Source organism: Macaca mulatta, chromosome X (assembly GCF_049350105.2).
Source record: "Macaca mulatta isolate MMU2019108-1 chromosome X, T2T-MMU8v2.0, whole genome shotgun sequence".
Lineage (NCBI taxonomy): Eukaryota > Metazoa > Chordata > Mammalia > Primates > Cercopithecidae > Macaca > Macaca mulatta.
The window spans coordinates 5,697,912-5,717,519 of NC_133426.1; the positions used below are offsets into that span (position 1 = coordinate 5,697,912).

The following is a 19,608-nucleotide window of genomic DNA, read 5'->3' on the forward strand; positions in this document are numbered from 1 at the left end:
TCACGAAATGTGGTTTAGTTGGGTCACATATCAATGGGGCTTTCCCACTTACTTTACTTTTCCAGCAGCAGATTTAGATCTCTCCGGATACCCACTTAGACTCACCCAAGGCCTTGTCTATGCTGATTGCAAATAATGATTTATTTACTAATAATTTTTAAAAGAGTTACCTAAAATGGCTCTAAAGAAAATAAGGAATGGAAAAGAGAAAAAATACCCAAAGAGTCTAGATTGGAATTAGGAGATCAATAGTGTCATTGGCCTGACTGGAGGCTAAAGTCCGTATGTGACAGGCAGATGGGACGTTAGGTGAATGTTACATGTTTCCTTGTTGAGTGAATGACTGATTATGTCATAAAAGACAGAGAAGAGAGTAGAATGTAGCTAAAGACATTCATTTTAAGGAAGAAGAAAAGGAGTGTTCAAGAACCTACAATTTTCATATCTTGTTGAAACCCACCAGAAGAGCTCCTTTGCCTGAGATAAATCAGTACCTGCTGCATTCTTTATTTCTGATGGCAACGGGCACTTGCCCTGAGGTAAACTTGAGGACTGTGCAGACAACATGCACAGTAGACCAAGATGATGTCTGGCTTGAAGGAGACTTCGGGATGTTTGGGGTTTCAGAGGGGAAGAGGATATAGTTTAGGTGTTTTATAACTTGGCATTTCACAGTGACGTATTTGATCTTAACTGAATTGTGGATATTTCATCTATGGGCTTTCCTTCAACAGCATTCACACACAGACGCAAACACACACACACACACACACACACACACACACACACACACACACCCCACAGACCACACCAATGCCTACCTTCACCATCAAAAGTCATCATCGGATATGTAAAATCTAACAATGAAATGTTTCTCTTTTATTTCTTTTTTAGATACAGGGTCTCACTGTGTCACACAGGCTGGAGTGCACTGCTGTGATCTCGGCTCACCATAGCCTACATCTCCCAAGCACGAGCGATCCTCCTGCCTCATCCCCTCAAGTAGTTGGGACTACAGGCCAGTGCCACCATGCCCAGCTAATTTTTTTTTTCCTGGTAGGAACAGGGTTTTGTCATGTTGCCCAGGGTGGTCTTAACTCCTGGACTCAAGCAATTCACCCACCTAGACCTCCCGAAGTGCTAGGATTACAAGAGCAAGCCACCACTTTCTAATTTGTGGAAATCTAGACCTGCTTCTCTGAACCTCAATATAGAATATTAGATTGAAATAATAAGGTGGAGACTACACTGTCTCATCTTTGCTTTATTTTACCGGTAGCTATTGCATGAAGAGATCACTCTTTTGGAATTTTTCCCTCCAGTTCCCTTGCCTTTAAGTTGACTGTGTGATTTAGGTAGATCTGGTTTATTTACTGAGAGCAGATGTTTTTGATCTCACAAACTCTCTGTGGCTCTCAAATCTGGAGCTCATAACTTCTCGATTTCTCTTTGCAGTTTGGCTGTGACTGCACCAAGGAAAGGGGTGCTTAAACATAAAGACAGAATGTTAAACTAACTCATTATGAAAACAGCCTGGTTTAGGAGAAGCAACAAACAGCCTAACAAGATCAGATCTACTCTCAACAAGGGCTTCCAGTACCCCACCCAGGCAAAGAATCTTCCAATGAAAGATAAAGTCATGGGATTAATATTAAATTAACATGACACCAAAGTCCTAATATGCACTAATATTATCATTTTATAATTATTTCTTATATAGTTGTTTACTCCCAAATCACAATAATTCTAAAAAAAAAACTCATAGGATGTATAATCATATTACTCTTATTTTTAATAGTTGAGGACAATAAATATTTAAAAGGTTAAATGGCTTGGCTAGGCCAGGAGCGGTGGATCACATCTGTAATCCCAGCACTTTGGGAGGCCAAGGCAGGAGGATCACCTGAAGTCAGGAGTTCAAGACCAGCCTGGCCAACATGGTGAAACCCCATCTCTACTAAAAATACAAAAAATTAGCTGGGTGTGGTGGTGGGCACCTATAGTCCCAGGTACTCGGGAGGCTGAGGCAGGAGAACCATTTGAACCTGAGTGGTGGAGGCTGCAGTGAGCAGAGATTACGCCACTGTACTCCATCCTGAGTGACAAAGTGAGACTGTCTCAAACATAAAAAATAAAATTAAAAAAAACAATAAATAATAAAAATAAATAGCTTCGCTAAAATAGTATGGAAAATAAATAACAGTGTTCAAACCAGCAATATTAATTGACAACAAATAAGACTACAACATCTTAGGAAGGAAGACTCCACAAATAAATAATGAGCTAATTGTTTTAAATGGCCAAATATTCCAGTGGACTAGTTGTACCTAAAGTTTCTATCTCTAACAATTTCCAAAAAAAATTCTTATGATATGCACTATGTGAAAATTTGATTTTTAATAAATTCTAGGTAATCTGTATTTGTTCAAATTATGACAATAATCTAAATTGCAAATGGAATTGAATTAAAATTCATGTATTGGAAGATTATGTACATAAGGGAAAATGTTATTTGTTAGGAAAAGATAGTTCTTAATTATTCCAGCAAGCATAATTCATCCTACTAAATAGCATTATTCCAAACACATGTAATTTCTAAACCCTCAGTAAGATTATTATTCAGTATTCAAATAGCTGAAAGCTTTTTGAGCTGGTGGGGAGAGACATGCTATCGGAAATCCACTCCAGTTTAACTGTGCTTACAAAAAAATACTAAACACTTTTCAATTAGTCCGTGTCAAGGAGATCTTTATTTAATAATCTTTCATAATTATCTTTACTTATAAGCTATGTCTACACAATGTCAAACATCCAACTGACACATGAAAACTGGAGTAATTTAATTATTTTCACCTAGTTGCATGTTGATGTTGATTGGTTAAAACATCTGTCTCATTGTGTTAACAAAGTTTTCATTTTTCACCTATATTTTGTGACTATATGCATACAATTGGACTTTGTGTGTCTAGACAACAAGAGAAAGGAAATTAATTTCTCTTTAATCTCACACACAAAGAATGGTGTTACTGCCTTTTGATGGTTTAAGGGACTTTTCCAAAAAAGTTAATTCTAATCCTTTCCTGGCGATTAATTTCTCTAATTCACATATGCTCAAAATCCATTCAACAACACAGGCTCAAAAGGACTAAAGTTAGGAATAAAGCAGAATGATAATAGTCAGCTCTTTTTAAAAATGTTATACCTCCCAAAATTCCCTTTTGTTAAATCCATACTAGAAACTGCCAGAAATGATGGGCTATTGGTCTTACTTCTTAAGCTTACCCCTCCACTACTACAAGTTATGTCACAGACAATCAACATTTATGATGCCTAGATTCATATACATACCAGACCCACTATGCACGTGCAGTTTCACGGAAATTTTCGGGTTCCCTTTTCTTTTATTAATGATGCTGCACTAACATCAGATTACAGGATGCTTGTATGTGCTGGCTACTAAGCACTTTACATGGATTAAAACCTTAAATCTCTCAGCCGCCTCTATTTTAGATATAAGGACACTGTGGCCTAAGCAAGCTAGGTCACTTGCCCATAATGACTGATCTGCAAGGGGCTAAACTGTCATTCCAACTCCAGCAAACAAGTTTTGGCTGGAGGAGTAAACAAGGTGTACCTTGAAAAGGTCAGAGAATCACTTTGCCCAGAAGAGACCACATCTTAAGGTGTAGCTGGAAGGAGTGGGAACCCAAAGGATTTTGTCAGCAGTGTTTGTAAGTAGGAAATAAGACATGTAAAGGTGCAGCCGCCATCTTGAGTGAAACTCTATGGAGACAGATGAGGAAAGAACAATTTGGGTATTTTGTTATACACCATTCAAAGCCATCTACTCTGGAAATGTTATAGCTGCCTGAAAAAATTTTAAATGACCCTTTGATACCTTTCCGTGTCAAAACAGTATTATCTTTTGAATATGCCATTTAGGACAATTTGCCATGAGGCTGTATTAACATGATGCAAAATGCCAAATCTGCAAAATGCCACTGGACATAGTGGCTCCCACCTGTAATCCCAGAACTCTGGAGTTTGAGATGAAAGGCTCACTTGAGGCTAGGGTTCTGGACCAGTCTGGGCAACACAGGAAGGCTCAACTCTTTAAAAATGTAAAAATTAGCCAGTCATGGTGGCAGAAAATTGAGATGTAAATCTAATAGGGGATTTTTTTCATTGTTTATTTTTTCAAAACTCTGCCACCATTCGGGCCCCTGTAGTCCCAGCTACTTGGGAGGCTGAGGCAGGAGAATGGTGTGAACCCGGGAGGCGGAGCTTGCAGTGAGCTGATATGGCGCCACTGCACTCCAGCCTGGGCGACAGAGTAAGACTCAGTCTCAAAAAAAAAAAAAAAAAAAAAATATCTGCCACCATTTCCTAATTTGCAGACACCTGGACATGCTTCTTCTCTGAACCTCAATATAGGAGTCTCAGCTTATATAGTCCCAGACACTCAGGAGGCTGAGGTTGGGGGATCACTTGCGCCCAGGAGTTTGAGGCTGCAAACTATGAGCTATGACTGTGCCACTGCACTACAGCCTGGGCCATAGTGCAAGACCCCAGTCAGAGACAGGGTACCTATCTCTCAAACTTTAAAAAAATAAAGTTTTAAAAATCTGAAAAAATGTCTGCCCTAAAATAAGAATTGATATGATCTCCTTGGCATGCTTGAGCATGGTAGAAAGCTCTAAGTGCCCACGGGTGTTTTCAACTAGAAATTCTTGGAAGTATAATCCCAGAATGGAAAGGGGTCCAGAAGGCCCGAAACCAAACAACTTCAGCGACTCTGAACTTTTGTTTTCAGAGAAATACTTCACTATGAATTTCAAATAATATTACAGGGTGATAAAACTCTTCCTTAGTTTTCTATTACCACTAGGACAAATCTCCACAAACTTAGTAAGCTTGGAACAGCACACATTTATTCTTTTACAGTTCTAAGGTCAGAGTTTCTTCCATGGGGCTAGAATCAAGGTGTCAGCAGGGCTGTCGGGCTCCTTTCTGGAAGCTCTAAGGAAGAATCTGTTTCCCCATCTCTTCCGGCTTCTAGAGGCTGCTGCCTGTATTCCTTTCTCCTGGCTCTTTCATATTCAAAGCCAGCAATGTCCGGGTATCTCTTTCTCACATTGCTTTACACCAACTCTGATCTCCTCTTGAGTGTTCTGCATCCACAGTGGAGGGTCTCTGTTAATGTATATGAGAATCCAGGATAGATTCTCCCTATTGGAAGGTCTGCTGATTAGCAAACATAATTCAATCGGCAACCTTAATTCCCCTTTGCCATGTGAAGTCATTATTTAAGGCAGAGTACCGAAGAAGTCAGGTGCCATGCCTAGTAACCTATTCCCAGGTTCCAGGAATGAGCGAGTTGGTTGGGGGGGCGAGGCGGTGCTTGCACGTATCTCAGGGACCATGACTTTTCTGCCTACAAGTACCTATCTCTCAAAATTAGGAATGCTTGTGTCTCTTGCAATCTCAGCCTCTAAGGCATGTCTGGCATATAATCGATGCTCAAAAATATTTTGGACAGTGAAGTAGTACTTGCTCGTTCCAGACACCTTGTGGTGAGAACTATCCTTCGCCCCCTGCCAACTGGTATACCCAAGTACAGCCCAGTTTTATCTCTTCTTACTCCTGAGTCAAGTGGGCCAATCAAAACCCTGCCCTGGGATTTTCAGTATGGAATTACGGAACTTTGTCCCTCACTGGTGGAACTGAGAAAAACAAAATGCAACTAACAAAAACTGCAGAGAACCCTCTTACTGCCATTTAAAGCAAGCCTATTTCCAGAAATAAGCAAAGAACCAGACATGAAGATTGGTGATGTCCTTGGATTCACTGCTTCCAGGTGCCTCTAAAGTCTAGCTGCATCCCCGCCATTCTCCCAGTCCGATTTCTCAACTTTTACAGTAAGTTTGGATACCCCATAGCCCTTCTAATAAATTTCCATTTTTTCCCTCAAAACCAGATTAAGGCTAGGTTGCCTTCTACCATTTGAACACAAACATCTCTTGACTAATGTAGAATGCCAGAAAAGTTTGTAAGACCCTCAGAAAGGATGGGAGCTATTGAAGGATGAAAACCAAGCTATAAATTATATCTTGAATTAGATCCAGTGCTATCTATAAGAGAAGTGAATGCATTTGTTTTTTAAAAGCACTAGCAAAGTCGGTTGACTTTCCAGCTTCTTTCCCTGTTGTTCTCCTGCCACCCTTTCAACTTAGGTAGCTTGTCTACCCTAGAAAGTGTTAGGGTCAGCAGCTGTGGATAACATTAAAAAGTTTATGGGCCCAGTGCAATGGCTTATGCTGGTAATCCCAGCATTTTGGGAGGCCGAGGTGGGAGGATCACTTGAGTCTAAGACCAGCTGGAGCAACATAGTGACACCCCATCTCTACAGAAACTAAAAAGGTATGGCGGAGTGCACCAGCTACTCAGGAAGCTGAGATGGAAGTATCCTTTGAGCCCAGGAGGTTGAGGCTGCAGTGAGCTATGAGTGCACCACTGTACTTCAGCCTGGATGACAGAGCGAGACCCTATTTCTAAAAGGAAAAAAAAAAGAACTTTTATGATATGGCACTGCCAGAAACATGGTAAAGCAGAGATTCTGTTACCATGCCACACTTAACGCCCAAGTAGTAACAACAGCAACAACTGACACCAAGCTGCTTAACACAGATGTGTGTGTTCAAATGTTCCATTCGTCAGATGCTTTAGTAGATGAATCCCTTCCATCGCCCATATATTCTTCATGGCACAGCTCAACCACTTATAGCTTCCATCAAGTTTTTCTCAAAAAATAGCTTGTCCCTGAGCTGTCACAGAGCTTTCTTTGTTCCCTAACGAGGATGCTCTGGCTTATTATCTACCTGCAGGTTTATTAACTGTGCAAACTCCTACAGGTCATTGTCCATGTCGTGTCTGTCTATATTTCATCACAAAGCTCCCGGCTTTCACCAAATAGGTCCTCAATCAGTAATCGTGGCAAGCTTACTTAAGTCATAGTATTCAAAGTATCAGGTGTCATCTTGGGGGAAAAAGATGAGAGACACCTTGCATTCAATCATCTGTTGTTTTTTAATATCTTACTTTTTCAATTGTATTGCTAGCAAAAAAAAAAAAAAAAAAAAACAGAATTTCACTTTTCTAGAAATCATAATGGCATTTGCTATTATGCTACAATGAAAATACAATGATAATGCCTGGTGTTTTGTTTTGTTTTGTTTTGTTTTGTTTTGAGAGGGATTCTCACTCTCTCGCCCAGGCTGGAGTGCAGTGGTGCGATCTCGGCTCACTGCATCCTCCTTCCACCTCTCCAATTCAAGTGATTCTCCTGCCTCAGCCTCCCGAGTAGCGGGGATTACAGGCATGTACCACCACACCCAGCTAATTTTGTGTATTTTTAGTAAAGACGGGGTTTCACCATATTCGCCAGGCTGGTCAGAAACTCCTGACCTCAAGTGATCCACCCGCCTCGGCCTCCTAGAGATTAGAGGTATGAGCCACCGCGCCTGGGCAATAATGACTTTCATTTACATTTATATTTCCCAGTGTTTTTAGTCCCATGATGGAGAATGGAAGGGCTTCTCGCCCCTGAAATCTTTCAAGAATAAGACCTGGCTGGGCACCATGGCTCACGCCTGTAATCCCAGCTCTTTGGGAGGCCGAGGCGGGCGGATCACGAGGTCAGGAGATCGAGACCATCCTGGCTAACATGGTGAAACCCCGTCTCTACTAAAAATACAAAAAATTATCTAGGCGTGGTGGCGGGCGCCTATAGTCCCAGCTACTCGGAGGCTGAGGCAGGAGAATGGCATGAACCCGGGAGGCGGAGCTTGCAGTGAGCCGAGATCACGCCACTGCACTCCAGCCTGGGCGACAGAATGAGACTCTGTCTCAAAAAAAAAGAATAAGACCTTAAGATGTATGTCCAAGGATTCAGAGAGAAAGTACAGGTATAGGTCACTCAGGAAGTGCTTCCTTGGCTCTGTCCATTCCCCAAGGCAACCTGGACTCACTTGTGGCTCTTTCTCCTCCAGGCTTTACGTTTAATACGACAGTTCGTCTAAGCAACTCCTTCAAAATGTGTCTTTTATTTTTCCCTTACTTTTTAGCCTCACTTCTAAATAATACCATGGGTTCTCATTAAAAACCTGAAATGTTTCCATAGCTCATCTTTCTGTGTTCAGTCTCCTTCGTGACCAAGAGGAATCACGAATCGTAGTGCCATCCCCTCATGTATGAACTGATGTGGACTTAGTATGTGAGACTGGAACTTCTCAGCTGGACTTTCACAATTTGTGTTTAATCAAGCTACCAAGCCATATTCTGCATTGCTTCCTCAAAGTAGTCACTCAGTCACTCTCTCTCTGCTCGCTCTCTCTCTCTCTCTGTCACACACACACACACACACACCATGCAGATTCGGTCATTCGGTCTCCAACTGCTCCTTGTCAATAATGGCCCATGTGTCCTACTAGCGCTTCCAACTGGCTTGACTGATTTTGACCTTATTTTAGCACCTATCAAAAGATTAAATATGCAATTCAAGTTAATTAGCCTGTCGTCTAACAACAAAGAGAAAGTAATAACCTATGAACATTTAAATAAAGAAATTTGTAAGATAGGAAATAGTTATAAAGACCCAAGCCTAAGTTTAGTAGATCATGATGCCAGTTTAAACGAAAAGACTCACCTTCAGCAAGACCTGATTTATTAATTATAAAAAGTATTGCTTTCTAAAGAAAAAAATATATATGTTTCATAAACTATTGTACAATGAAGAAATTTCCAACACTTTTCCTCATGCAAGTTATTTCTTAAATGCAAGGGTTAAGTATGTACCTAAAATAAAGTCTATTTTTTTATTTTTAATACACCTACACGTTTTATGAAAGTGGAAACGTAGAAATTTGAGCCATTCTGATCAAGGCAGAAAGACAAAGCTAAACCAAAAAAAAGTAGATTTGTTGTTGTTGTTGTTGTTGTTTAGATTTGTCTTTCTGGCTTGATCAGACTGGTCAGAGTGGAATTTTAAATTCCAAATAATAATATTGCTGTCTATCCTGCTAAATAAAAGCATTGATCTGAATTAAGATACTGCCTAAGGGAAGGCCTTTGGAGAGAATCAGCATGATGTCAACATTTCAATATGCTGTTGTGGATGCGGAGTTCATTCATTTAGTGAATAACCAATAATTAAATATCTAAAGCTCTGCATTGGTACTTTTTTTTTTTTTTTTTTTTTGAGACGGAGTCTTGCTATGTTGCCAGGCTGGAGTGCAATGGTGCCATCTTGGCTGACTGCAACTTCTGCCTCCTGGGTTCAAGCGATTCTCCTGCCTCAGCCTCCCAAGTAGCTGGGATTACAGACACGCGCTACCATGCCCAGCTAATTTTTGTATTTTTAGTAGAGATGGGGTTTCGCCATGTTAGCCAGGATGGTCTCGATCTCCTGACCTCATGATCTGCCCGCCTCGGCCTCCCAAAAGTGCTGGGATTACAGGCGTGAGCCACCGTGCCCTGCCTGCACTGCTTCTTGGTTGATAGAGTTAAGAAAACAAGCAAGCAACCAAAAACAAAAACTCCTAACCCAAAGGCTGTGATTTGTGGACTGTATAAACATGCAGGGCTGTAGCTTTGAACTCTCACCAGCAAAATTCTAAGGTTTACACATAGTGGGGAGATCGCTTCTACTTTTTCAGTCACTATTAGATTTCTGATTCCCTTGTCAAGATCATATGGGCATAATGCTTCAAAACGCCTAAAGAACGAAACAAGTAGAACTGGGTTTATTATCAGGTTTGGATTACTTTTTCACTGAATAGCATTTTTCACATATTTACATTCCTCGAATTTTAATTCAATACTGAATCACAATGAAACGGCCACACTGTTTGTGGTCTCCAGCCACACAATTGTACATACGGGGCTCTGCAGTCAGGGAGGCTATTGATTGTTTCTCATGGGTGGCCTCAATCTGTCCAACTCCTATATGAGGCGGCCTTCTATTTGAAGTGCATTCATTGTTGCCAAGGCTAGCTCTATAAAATCACCAGACTCTAGCACATCCAAGGTATTATGAAAGCAATTTTAACCCTTTGTCCTGTTTTCGGGTTTTTTTCTCCCCGTTTTTGTCTTCCTTTCTTTTTGGTTTTTGTTTGAATAGTTCGTTATGAGAAAGATATCAACCCAGGTGGCTGCTCAAATGAGAACTCTAATTGCTTTTGAGAGCTCTTATTCATCTCACACACACACAAAGAGGGACTGTTAGGCACGGAGACAGCTCAGAGCACCCCATGGAAGTACAGCGTCCAAATGTCAGTTTAACTCCTTGAATCACATTCAGACCTGGACTTTATGAGATAATTGTGAGGTCTGTCACCATAACGACAAGGGCAATATGCCAGAAACCACTAATATAATGAAGCACAGTCCTTTAATTTCTTGCTCTGGGCTGTTCTTTGTAATCTCATTGACAATTTGTAATCTCAGTGACACACAACCCTGGTCTGGTTTTTCATGACACTCTTAACTTAGACTATCTGGCATTTATATGGAGAAAGAGAAACCTGATAGATGCAATACAATTTTGGAGATCATTAGATTAATGTCGTTGTTTATTTAGTATTTTCAGCCAAATCTTACTGAAAAATGTTTTCCAGGGATTGAAGTTAAAAAAAAAAAAAGGAAGAAGAAATTTCTCCATAAAAGAAATTTATCACACTCTCCACCAAGAACTTTATACAAAGGACACACTCTAGTTTCTACATTAGATACAACTGTCATTCCCACAAATTAACTTCCTTTCTTCCTTTCTTTCCAGGTATATTTTATTCTCTGTTGTTTTTCTCCTCATATGGCATATGGAAATGCTAACTGGGAAATGTGATAGTACTGTGGCATACTTTAGTCTGGTTATTCTTCCTAGGAAATCTGAATTTGAAATCTATAGACATAAAACTATTCATGTTTTACTAACATTAGGTTAACATATTAAATATTATTGTGTCTACAGACTTTCATTGTTTTTTTACTAAAAAAAGGAAATTTTTAAAAATACAAACGTGTTCATCTCTAATGTAGCTAGAATCATCTGACTACATTTTGCCATTTGATTGCAGCGAATATTGGAAGAAAAGAACATCCAAATTTACGTTAAGGAAACGGATTCTAAACAATGAAATCCAACCATTGTATGAACTATCCCCTGCTTGTATATTAACCATTATCAAGTTTTTCTTTGAAAACTCAAAAAAGTTGCTAATATCTTAAGTCATTAAGGCAGAAAGAACCATTTTCTCTTTCAGTTTGCAAACTGGAACATAATAGTGTACTTAATTCTATTATTTTTCTATAGACTCATTCCTTTACAGATGATTCGGGTATAACATGCAACATTATAGGCTCATATTTATTTTCATCTGCAAATAAGCATTATAAAAAGTTAAGAAGGCGATATATGAAAATAATTAAAGTCATTTTTTATAGTTTTCTCTAGCCAGTAGATGGCCCAATATATACAAGTGGAACACGTGATAAGTTGTTGCAAGAACTGCATTTGTAATATGAAAAATAAATTAAAATAAACAGGTTATAGAAAAGATCATGCACGAGACACTATAAAACCCTCCTGGCAAATGTCTCTACACACTGCCCAAGAGGTATTGTTTTCTGTTCCAATGAGGTACTCACCATCTTCCGTGGGCACGTAGATGTTTAAGTAAAGGCAGTCTTCATTTTGATCTTGAACATAGGTCATCAAAGTATCCAAATTGGCAGTAAACCAGATGGGCAGCATGTCATGCAATAAGGATCTCTCATCCAGGTGCTGAGGGCACACAGCAGCAAACTGAGTAGTATTTCGGATGCCAGTCCAGGAGGATGGGGGTTCTGGGGGCTGAAACCGCCTCTCTCCAGTGGGGGGTGAGGCATAGGGGACCCCTAAGTACTGTTCCACTGGACCCAAGATCTCACTGGGTAACGGTGTTTTTAGGCCCCGGATTTTGCCATAATTTGTGTTGACAACTGGATACTGTGCTTGGCTGTCAATGAGGGTGAATTTGATGGCAAGAGCAGTTATCCACAGGAGGACATTGGAGTTTAACATGACGCAGACTGGGGTGAACAACAGAGGAAGCCATAACAGTCCCTGGGGCCGCGACATGGTTCAAATCTGCATCCACATCCGCAGCTGTCCCAGTGATGTGGCTCCAAGGAGACAAAGCCCAGAGGCGAGCCTGCAGAGAGATGGGGCTTTCCAGGGAGCAGAAGACCTGGGAGAGACTCTCAGACTGATCACAGACAGAGCCTGAGGTTAAGAACAAGCACAGCGGTTTTCTTGGCAGCCCATTGCAAGGGGGCAGCCCTCCCTTAATCCTGAAACTGGATTCCAGCAACTGCAATGCTCCAAGGAAGCTGTGACCATCTAACACCTCCAGGGACAATTTCTCATGAAAACTCCAAGGCAGCCTAAAAGAGGAAGAAAGCAGACAAGAATAATGAAGCCATACAATGACCACCTAGAACACTGGCTGGCTCTTCCATGAAATCTACAACATCTCTCTAAGAAATTCCTATTCATTTGTATAGGAATGTGTATAGTGCCATCTCCACATAGTAGGCAAGAGCAAGAACATCACCTGTCTTTATTTGTTTTTTTTTTTCCAGAGATGGTGTCTTGCTATATTGCCCAAGATACAATGCAGTAGTGCTATCATAGTTCACTGCAGCCTCCAACTCCTGGGCTCAACCCATCCTCCTGCCTCACCCTCCCGAGTAGCTGGGACTACAGGTATGCACCACTATGTCCGGCTAATTCATTGGATTTTTTTGTAGACGTCGGGTCTCCCTATGTTGTCCAGGCTGGCCTCAAGGGATCCTCCCCCTCAACCTTTCAAAGTGTTGGGATTACGGACATGAGTCACCACGCCTAGCAGCCACCACTTGTCTTAATTCCTGCTGTACATCCTATCACCATGAACAATGCCTGACATTTAGAAAACATTAAACAAATCTGTGTTGAATGAACAAACAGATGTTCAAGAGTTATACAGGTTATGCAGATTATGGTAACGACACCTCCCAGTTTTGCTATTGTTTACCAGACTGGTTATCAATACATGGGTACTTCCAAAACACTGTTTCTCAAATGTTTAAGGAAACTGTCACATTTTCCTAAGGAGACATGCATGGAGCTCTGAAAGTTTTCCAGTAGGAGGAAAATGGAAGTATGCATCCAAGTCAATCTGGCATCATGATGTGGATATTTATCAGGTCACAAAGGGAACATCATCAAATGAAAAGAGTGTAGACTTTGGACACAAATTCTCCTTGGTCTGGTCAAGTGCATATATATTTAGGCTACATACTTCACTGCTCTGAATCTCAGCTTCCTTGTAAAAAAACTATACAAGATGGTGCATTTCAAATACATGCTGTAGTGCTAGTCTCCTGAAGACTTCATTCATAATTAAAAGTGTTGATACGATTAGCCTGACTTTCCAGTAATCCATTGCATGCCTTAGAGGGTATCCTCTTCACTCTTTAGCCCATTTAAAAAGCTGAGGCTACATTTGAGTTACTTTCCCAGTGAGCCTGGAGTCAACTTTTAAAGGGTAACCACCTCAGTTTGTCTCTACATGGATAATATGACTATCCCTAGAGAAATCGCTGCTCCTGTGACAATAAAAGAATGCTGTGCAGCAATAGACAGTATGTTAAATGACCCCCTAATAACGGAAAACATTTCACTAGGTGTCACAAGGAGGGTGCCTTTAGAGAGTTCTTCATCTCAAAGTACACATATGGGTTTCTAAGGATTTTGTGGGTTATTCAGAGCATTTGCATCAGAAAATAATTATCTGTTTCATTTAAGTAATCAGATGAACAGAATACATCACATGGCTGTTTTTTAAAATAAAACATATTGGAGCTGGATCTGTCACAGAACAATAATACCAACAGGGGGAAATTCCATAGTACATGCCATCCTGGGAAAAGTTCACCAGAGATGGATGAATATGCACTGAAAATCTGGATTGTAACTTTGAAAGTGACAAATAGCATCTCACCAAATGGCTGATTTAGGTGTTTGCTTCTATCTTTGAATTCTACTGTAGACATTTGGATGTCTGCCATATAGCAATCCCATTTCTGAATAATTAAGAGACAGACAAGAAAAACAAAGAGGTGATGTTGTGTTTGGTTGATTCTTTCCTGAAAGATTTTTAACTAGAGGTAGCTGTTACTTTCAGAGCCTTCCCCAAGAGAACAGGTGAAATCATCAACTTTTTTTTTTAACTTTTATTTTGGCTTCAGGGGTAGCTATGCAAGCTTGCCATACAGGTAAACTTTTGTCACAGGGGTCAGTTGTACTGATTATTTCATCACCCAGGTACTAGGCCTAGTACCCAATAAATATTTTTCCTAATCCTCTACCTCCTCCCACTGCCCACCCTCCAATATGCTGCTTTTTCTATTGTTTCCTTCTTTGTGTTCATGAGTTCTCATCTTTAGCTCCCACTTGTAAGAGGGAATATGCAGTATGTGGTTTACTTTTCCTGCATTAGTTTGCTAAGGATAATAGTCTCTGCTTCCATCCATGTTCCTGCAAAGGACATAATCTCGTTCTTTTTTATCACTACATAGTATTCTATGGCATATATGAACCATATTTTCTTTATCCAGTCTACCACTGATGGGCCTTTAGGTTGATTCCATGTCTTTGCTATTGTGAGCAGTGAGGCCATCAACTTGTAATTCAGATGAACCTGAGTCCTGGGATGCTACCTCTGTGAGCTGAGGGAAGCAAGTCAACCTCTGCAGACTGCAAAAAGGTAAAATGGTGTGTTCCACCTGGTTCATGGAGCTGTGCAGAGCAGGAAGGGAGCCTACAGGCAAAAGTTGAAGAGCACAGAAGATGCCCAGTCAACATATACAACATGCTGCAATGTTCAACACAGACCTGCCCAAAAGATTCCTGGGTACAGAGACACAAGGTGCTATCAACTCACTGTTAGTGCTGAGCAGGCTGACAGCAGGTCATTCAAATTCTTTAGGACTCACTTTACCAGTCTACTATTTGCGATTTTACATGCTATCACACTTAGTCCCACGTAGCTGTAAAGTATTTGGTTTTACATACTATCTCATTTAATCCCAAGTATTTAAAAGCTACTTGGGACAAAATGAGATAGTATGTATCCTCAAGGTATTGCATAGTCCCTGAAACACAGAGCTCAATAAATGTAGAATTCAGTGGGTAGACTTCTTCCAAGGTATATAAAGTTAGTTCCATGAGGAATTCCAGCCCACGTCTTAAAAGTCTCAAACTCAATGTGAATGAGACTATGAGCCACATATTGGTTATGACTGAACCAGCTGTATGATCAAATCCCTCCTCTGTCTAAATCTGCATCCCACAAGGTCCTGATGGGCAGTGAGCGATTATGAAGCAGCAGCAAGCTAAGAAGACGGGCCCAAGGGCATCTGTCCACTTACTAGTTCTAGATCGGGCATTCACAATATTCACAGGTTGAGAGCTATCTTTTTTTACTCCCTCGTTTTTTGAAATTTGGCTAATTTGCACAAAATTACTATAATCTAAAGCCCAAGTATTTTGCAGTATCTCTGACCTCTACTCACTGGACGAAAGTGGCACTTCCTACCCAGTTTTAACTATGGAAAATGTCTCTAGATAGTGCTAGATAGCCCGGGGGCCAAAACCACCCTCAAGTGAGAATTACTGGTTTAAGCCATCAAGTATAAAATTATAGTGGCTGTGTAAATGATTAAGTATCAGTAGGTATATTTAGCGAATATAACTAGTGCTGTCATGTACGTTGTCTGTGTGTGTAAACATAGTTACATTCAAAAAATTGGCAACTTGTAAATTTCTAGCATTACAAGCAATGTTGATATTGAAGATATCAATATTTCTTACTGATATCAATCAAATGTACATTATCATCATTAAAGAATCACTGTAAATTTAACCAACCTATACCCTTGTGGGCAAAATAATAAAAGATCTCCCATGTGAGTTTCAAAAACTGAAAAGGATTTCACAAAGGATGAAATGTGGTTATTGATAGTTATTCATAAATAGGTAGATTTTTCATATTCCTAAGATAAAGAGGATATACTACAAAATGAATTCTAAAATTTTTAATGGATAAAAAATGTTAATAAAAAGGTGAAAACTAACTTCATTAAATATATACATATACTTTGGGAGTGAAGAAGGGCTATATAGCATTTATTCTCTGCGAAGACTGCATAAAATAATATCTCAGAATGGCATTTTGACTGATTTATAACTTGATTGGGTATTTTAAATGATTCTCTGCAGGGCAGTTATTCTGACTCAGGTTGCAATTAAGGCAAGGCTCGCACTATTAGGCCTATCAGAATTTAAAGTGTTCAGAATAAAAATTGTAATACATTTCTCCCCTAAGTATGCATTCCTTAAATTGAGATTGGTTTAATTTTAAGATACATATTTAATTAAGGTGAGCCCTGATAACAGGTATTTTGGTATTTTGACCTTAAAATGAATAAAATCACATCTCCTGAGTGTTTATGGCCTTGTCTTTCAAAGGCTTGTAATATATTAGAAAACAGGAAGCTTTGTAGATGCATTAAAAAAAAAATAGGATAACTGACAAACAGCACCCTTCCCTGTGTTTTACTTCCAGCCACGCTGAACATCTGGGCCCACTGAGATGTCTGCTGCCAGGAGGTTTCTGAGAACAAGAAGCACTTGAGACATCCGCTTCCATCTCACATTCATTATGGAGCATCCAGAAAACAAAAGCAACAGAAGCTGATCCTTGCCCAAATTACTGGGCTTGTACAATAATCCTTCTCTACCGCTCACTAAGAAAGTCTAGAAGAGCTTTTCCCAAAACTCTGCACAAGCTACATACATCTCTGGCTTCCCTTTTCTTTTGTGTCTAGTGAAGACAACATTTTAGGGTACCTGAGTGGGATGTGGCTTATCTTTTGTTCTGAAGCCCAAAGCTCTAAGCTGATACCAACAAGAACGACCACTCTCCACACATGGCCATGCATTCATGCACACACACGTCCTCCATCCCTGCTCAACATCCATCCAACACCAGCAATCTGCCAGTTTGTCTATTTTTGTACATGTAGATATTTTAATATTCTGGTCTTTATTTCCTCTCCTACACAAAGGAGATTACAATCTAATTTGGTGTTTGTCAAATCTTAAGAGTTCTTTGCACAGTCACCTATGCAGTTTCTATTAAATCTAAAAATCAAATCCCATTTAAAAATCCACCATTTTTCACCAAAGAAATGCAAATCAAAACCACAATGAGATACCATCTCACACTAGTCAGAATGGCTATCCATAAAACATCAAAAAACAACAGATGCTGTTGAGGCTGCAGAGAAAAGAGAAGGCTATATATACTGTTGGTAAGAACATCAATTAGTTCAGCCATTGTGTAAAGCAGTATGGAGATTTCTCAAGGAACTTAAAAGAGGAACTACCATTCGACCTAGCAATCCCATTACTGGGTATACACACAAAGGAAAATAAATTGTTCTACCAAAAAGACACATGGACATGTATGCTCATCACAGCACTATTCACAATAGCAAAGACATGGAATCAATCTGAGAGTCCATCAACGGTGAATTGAATAAAGAAAATGTGATGCATATATACCATGGATTACTATGCAGCCATAAAAACAAATGAAATCATGTCCTTTGCAGCAACATGAATGCAGCTGGAAGCCATTATTTTGAGCAAATTAGTGCAGAAACAGAAAATCAAGTACCACATGTTCCTACTTAGAAGTGGGAACTAAACATTGGGTACTCATGGACATAAAGCAATAACAGAAACTCGGGACTACTACAGTGGGGAGAGGGAGGGGGAAAAGGTAGAAAAACTACCTGTTGGGTGCTGCACTCCATACCTGTGTGACAGAATCAACTGTACCTCAAACCTCAGCACCATCCAATACAGTCAGGTAAAAAACCCTGCACATATATCCCATGAATCAAAAAAAAAAAAAGTTGAAATTTAAAAAAATTGTCAAATAAATACTGAATATGTTCAAGGTAAAAATAAATAAATAAAATGTTACTGGTATACACACACACACAAAATTTACCATTGTGAACCATTATCTTTACTATATATTAAGCAATGGGAGAGTAAAAATGCGGCCAGGCATGGTGGCACATGCCTGTATTGCCAGGCAATCAGGAGGCTGAGCCAGGAGCATCATTTGAACTCAGGAGTTTGAGTTTAGCCTGGACAAACTAGCAAGACCCCGTCTCTTAAAAAAAAAAAAAAAGATGCCAAATGTACTATCTTCAAGACAGTCTTTCACCATATGGCAGCTCAAAGTGTCAACTCCATCACCTCCCTCACCATTTCTGTTCCACTGAAGTTTAATGAGTCAGGAACATGTATGAGCCATAACTGTAGAAACCAGAATTTTCAGCAGGGGGCTTAGCAGAACCCAAACTAAACCCAAGGGTAAAGAGTTAATGGCTTATATGTCGCCCAGTCAAGACCAATTGGATAGGAGGATATTCCATAGATAGGAAAGACAAAGATAGCATTAGGAATAGAGCATACATCTTTCTAGAGCAAACTATGTAGACAGAAAGATCCTATACTGACCAAAGAAATAAGACAACACCAAAACTTAGAAGTTGGCTTAGTCTATTCAGGCTGCTGTAACAAAATACCATAGCCTGGGGGGCTTATAAACCACAGATATTCATTGCTCACAGTTCTGGAGGCTGGAAATACAAGATCAAGGCATGGCAGATTCAGTGTATGGTGAGGGCCTGCTTCCTAGAGGGCTGTATCTTCCTTATAACTTTGGAAAAGGGGGAAAGGGCAAGGAATTTCCCTGTGGTATCTTTTAAAATGTCATTAATGCCATTCTGGGGCATCCACCCTCATGATCTCATCAGCTCCAAAGGTCCTACCTCTTAGCACCATCACTTTGGGGTTACAATGTCAACATGTGGATTCTGGAAAGACACAAGTCTTCAGACCATAGAAGTATCCCGTAAAGATCACTATGCTAGCTAAGGGTACATAATGGGGTAAAGAAGGAGTTCCCGACCACTAGAAGCTTACATTCTCATGAAGGTATCTATCCCTACCTGTGCTGCTTGTTTTCTTCTTATTCATCTTCTGCATATCTAAAGCTAGCACAAGGACTGGCAAATAATAAAAGCTCATTAATGCTTGATTTTCTGTGTCAAATTAAATGTTTTCCAAACACAATTTCCAAATTTAAATCAAATAATTTGCAGATCTCTCTAGGCTTTGTGTTCATCTCTCTCACCGAACTCAAAGTCATATATCCTGAAGGTCATGGAGGTATACACCTGTAGTGCCAGCTGACAACATGGTGTGTGCCACCATGCCTGTAGCGCCACCACTATCTTCTCTTCAAGAATATAGTCAGATAGACATCATATGGTGCTCCTAAAACTCTCATTCTCCGATCCCCAAACTGTTTCCATGCTTTTGTTTCATATTTGGATAACTAGATCATTACTTTTCTAGTAATTCAGACTACACTCAAAGCCATC

At 39.9% G+C, this 19,608-nt stretch overlaps 1 protein-coding gene across 2 annotated transcripts in view; it reads right to left on the minus strand.

The window, feature by feature from the left end:
* NLGN4X (neuroligin 4 X-linked) overlaps positions 1-19,608 on the minus strand; it is a 341,030-nt gene that overhangs the window by 247,481 nt on the left and 73,941 nt on the right. For both annotated transcript variants that reach the window (XM_015126897.3, XM_028842354.2), the window contains exon 2: positions 11,704-12,480. In XM_015126897.3, the coding sequence (XP_014982383.1) occupies positions 11,704-12,175 (472 nt within the window). In that variant the 5' untranslated portion in view covers positions 12,176-12,480. The remainder of the gene's footprint in view (positions 1-11,703; positions 12,481-19,608) is intronic.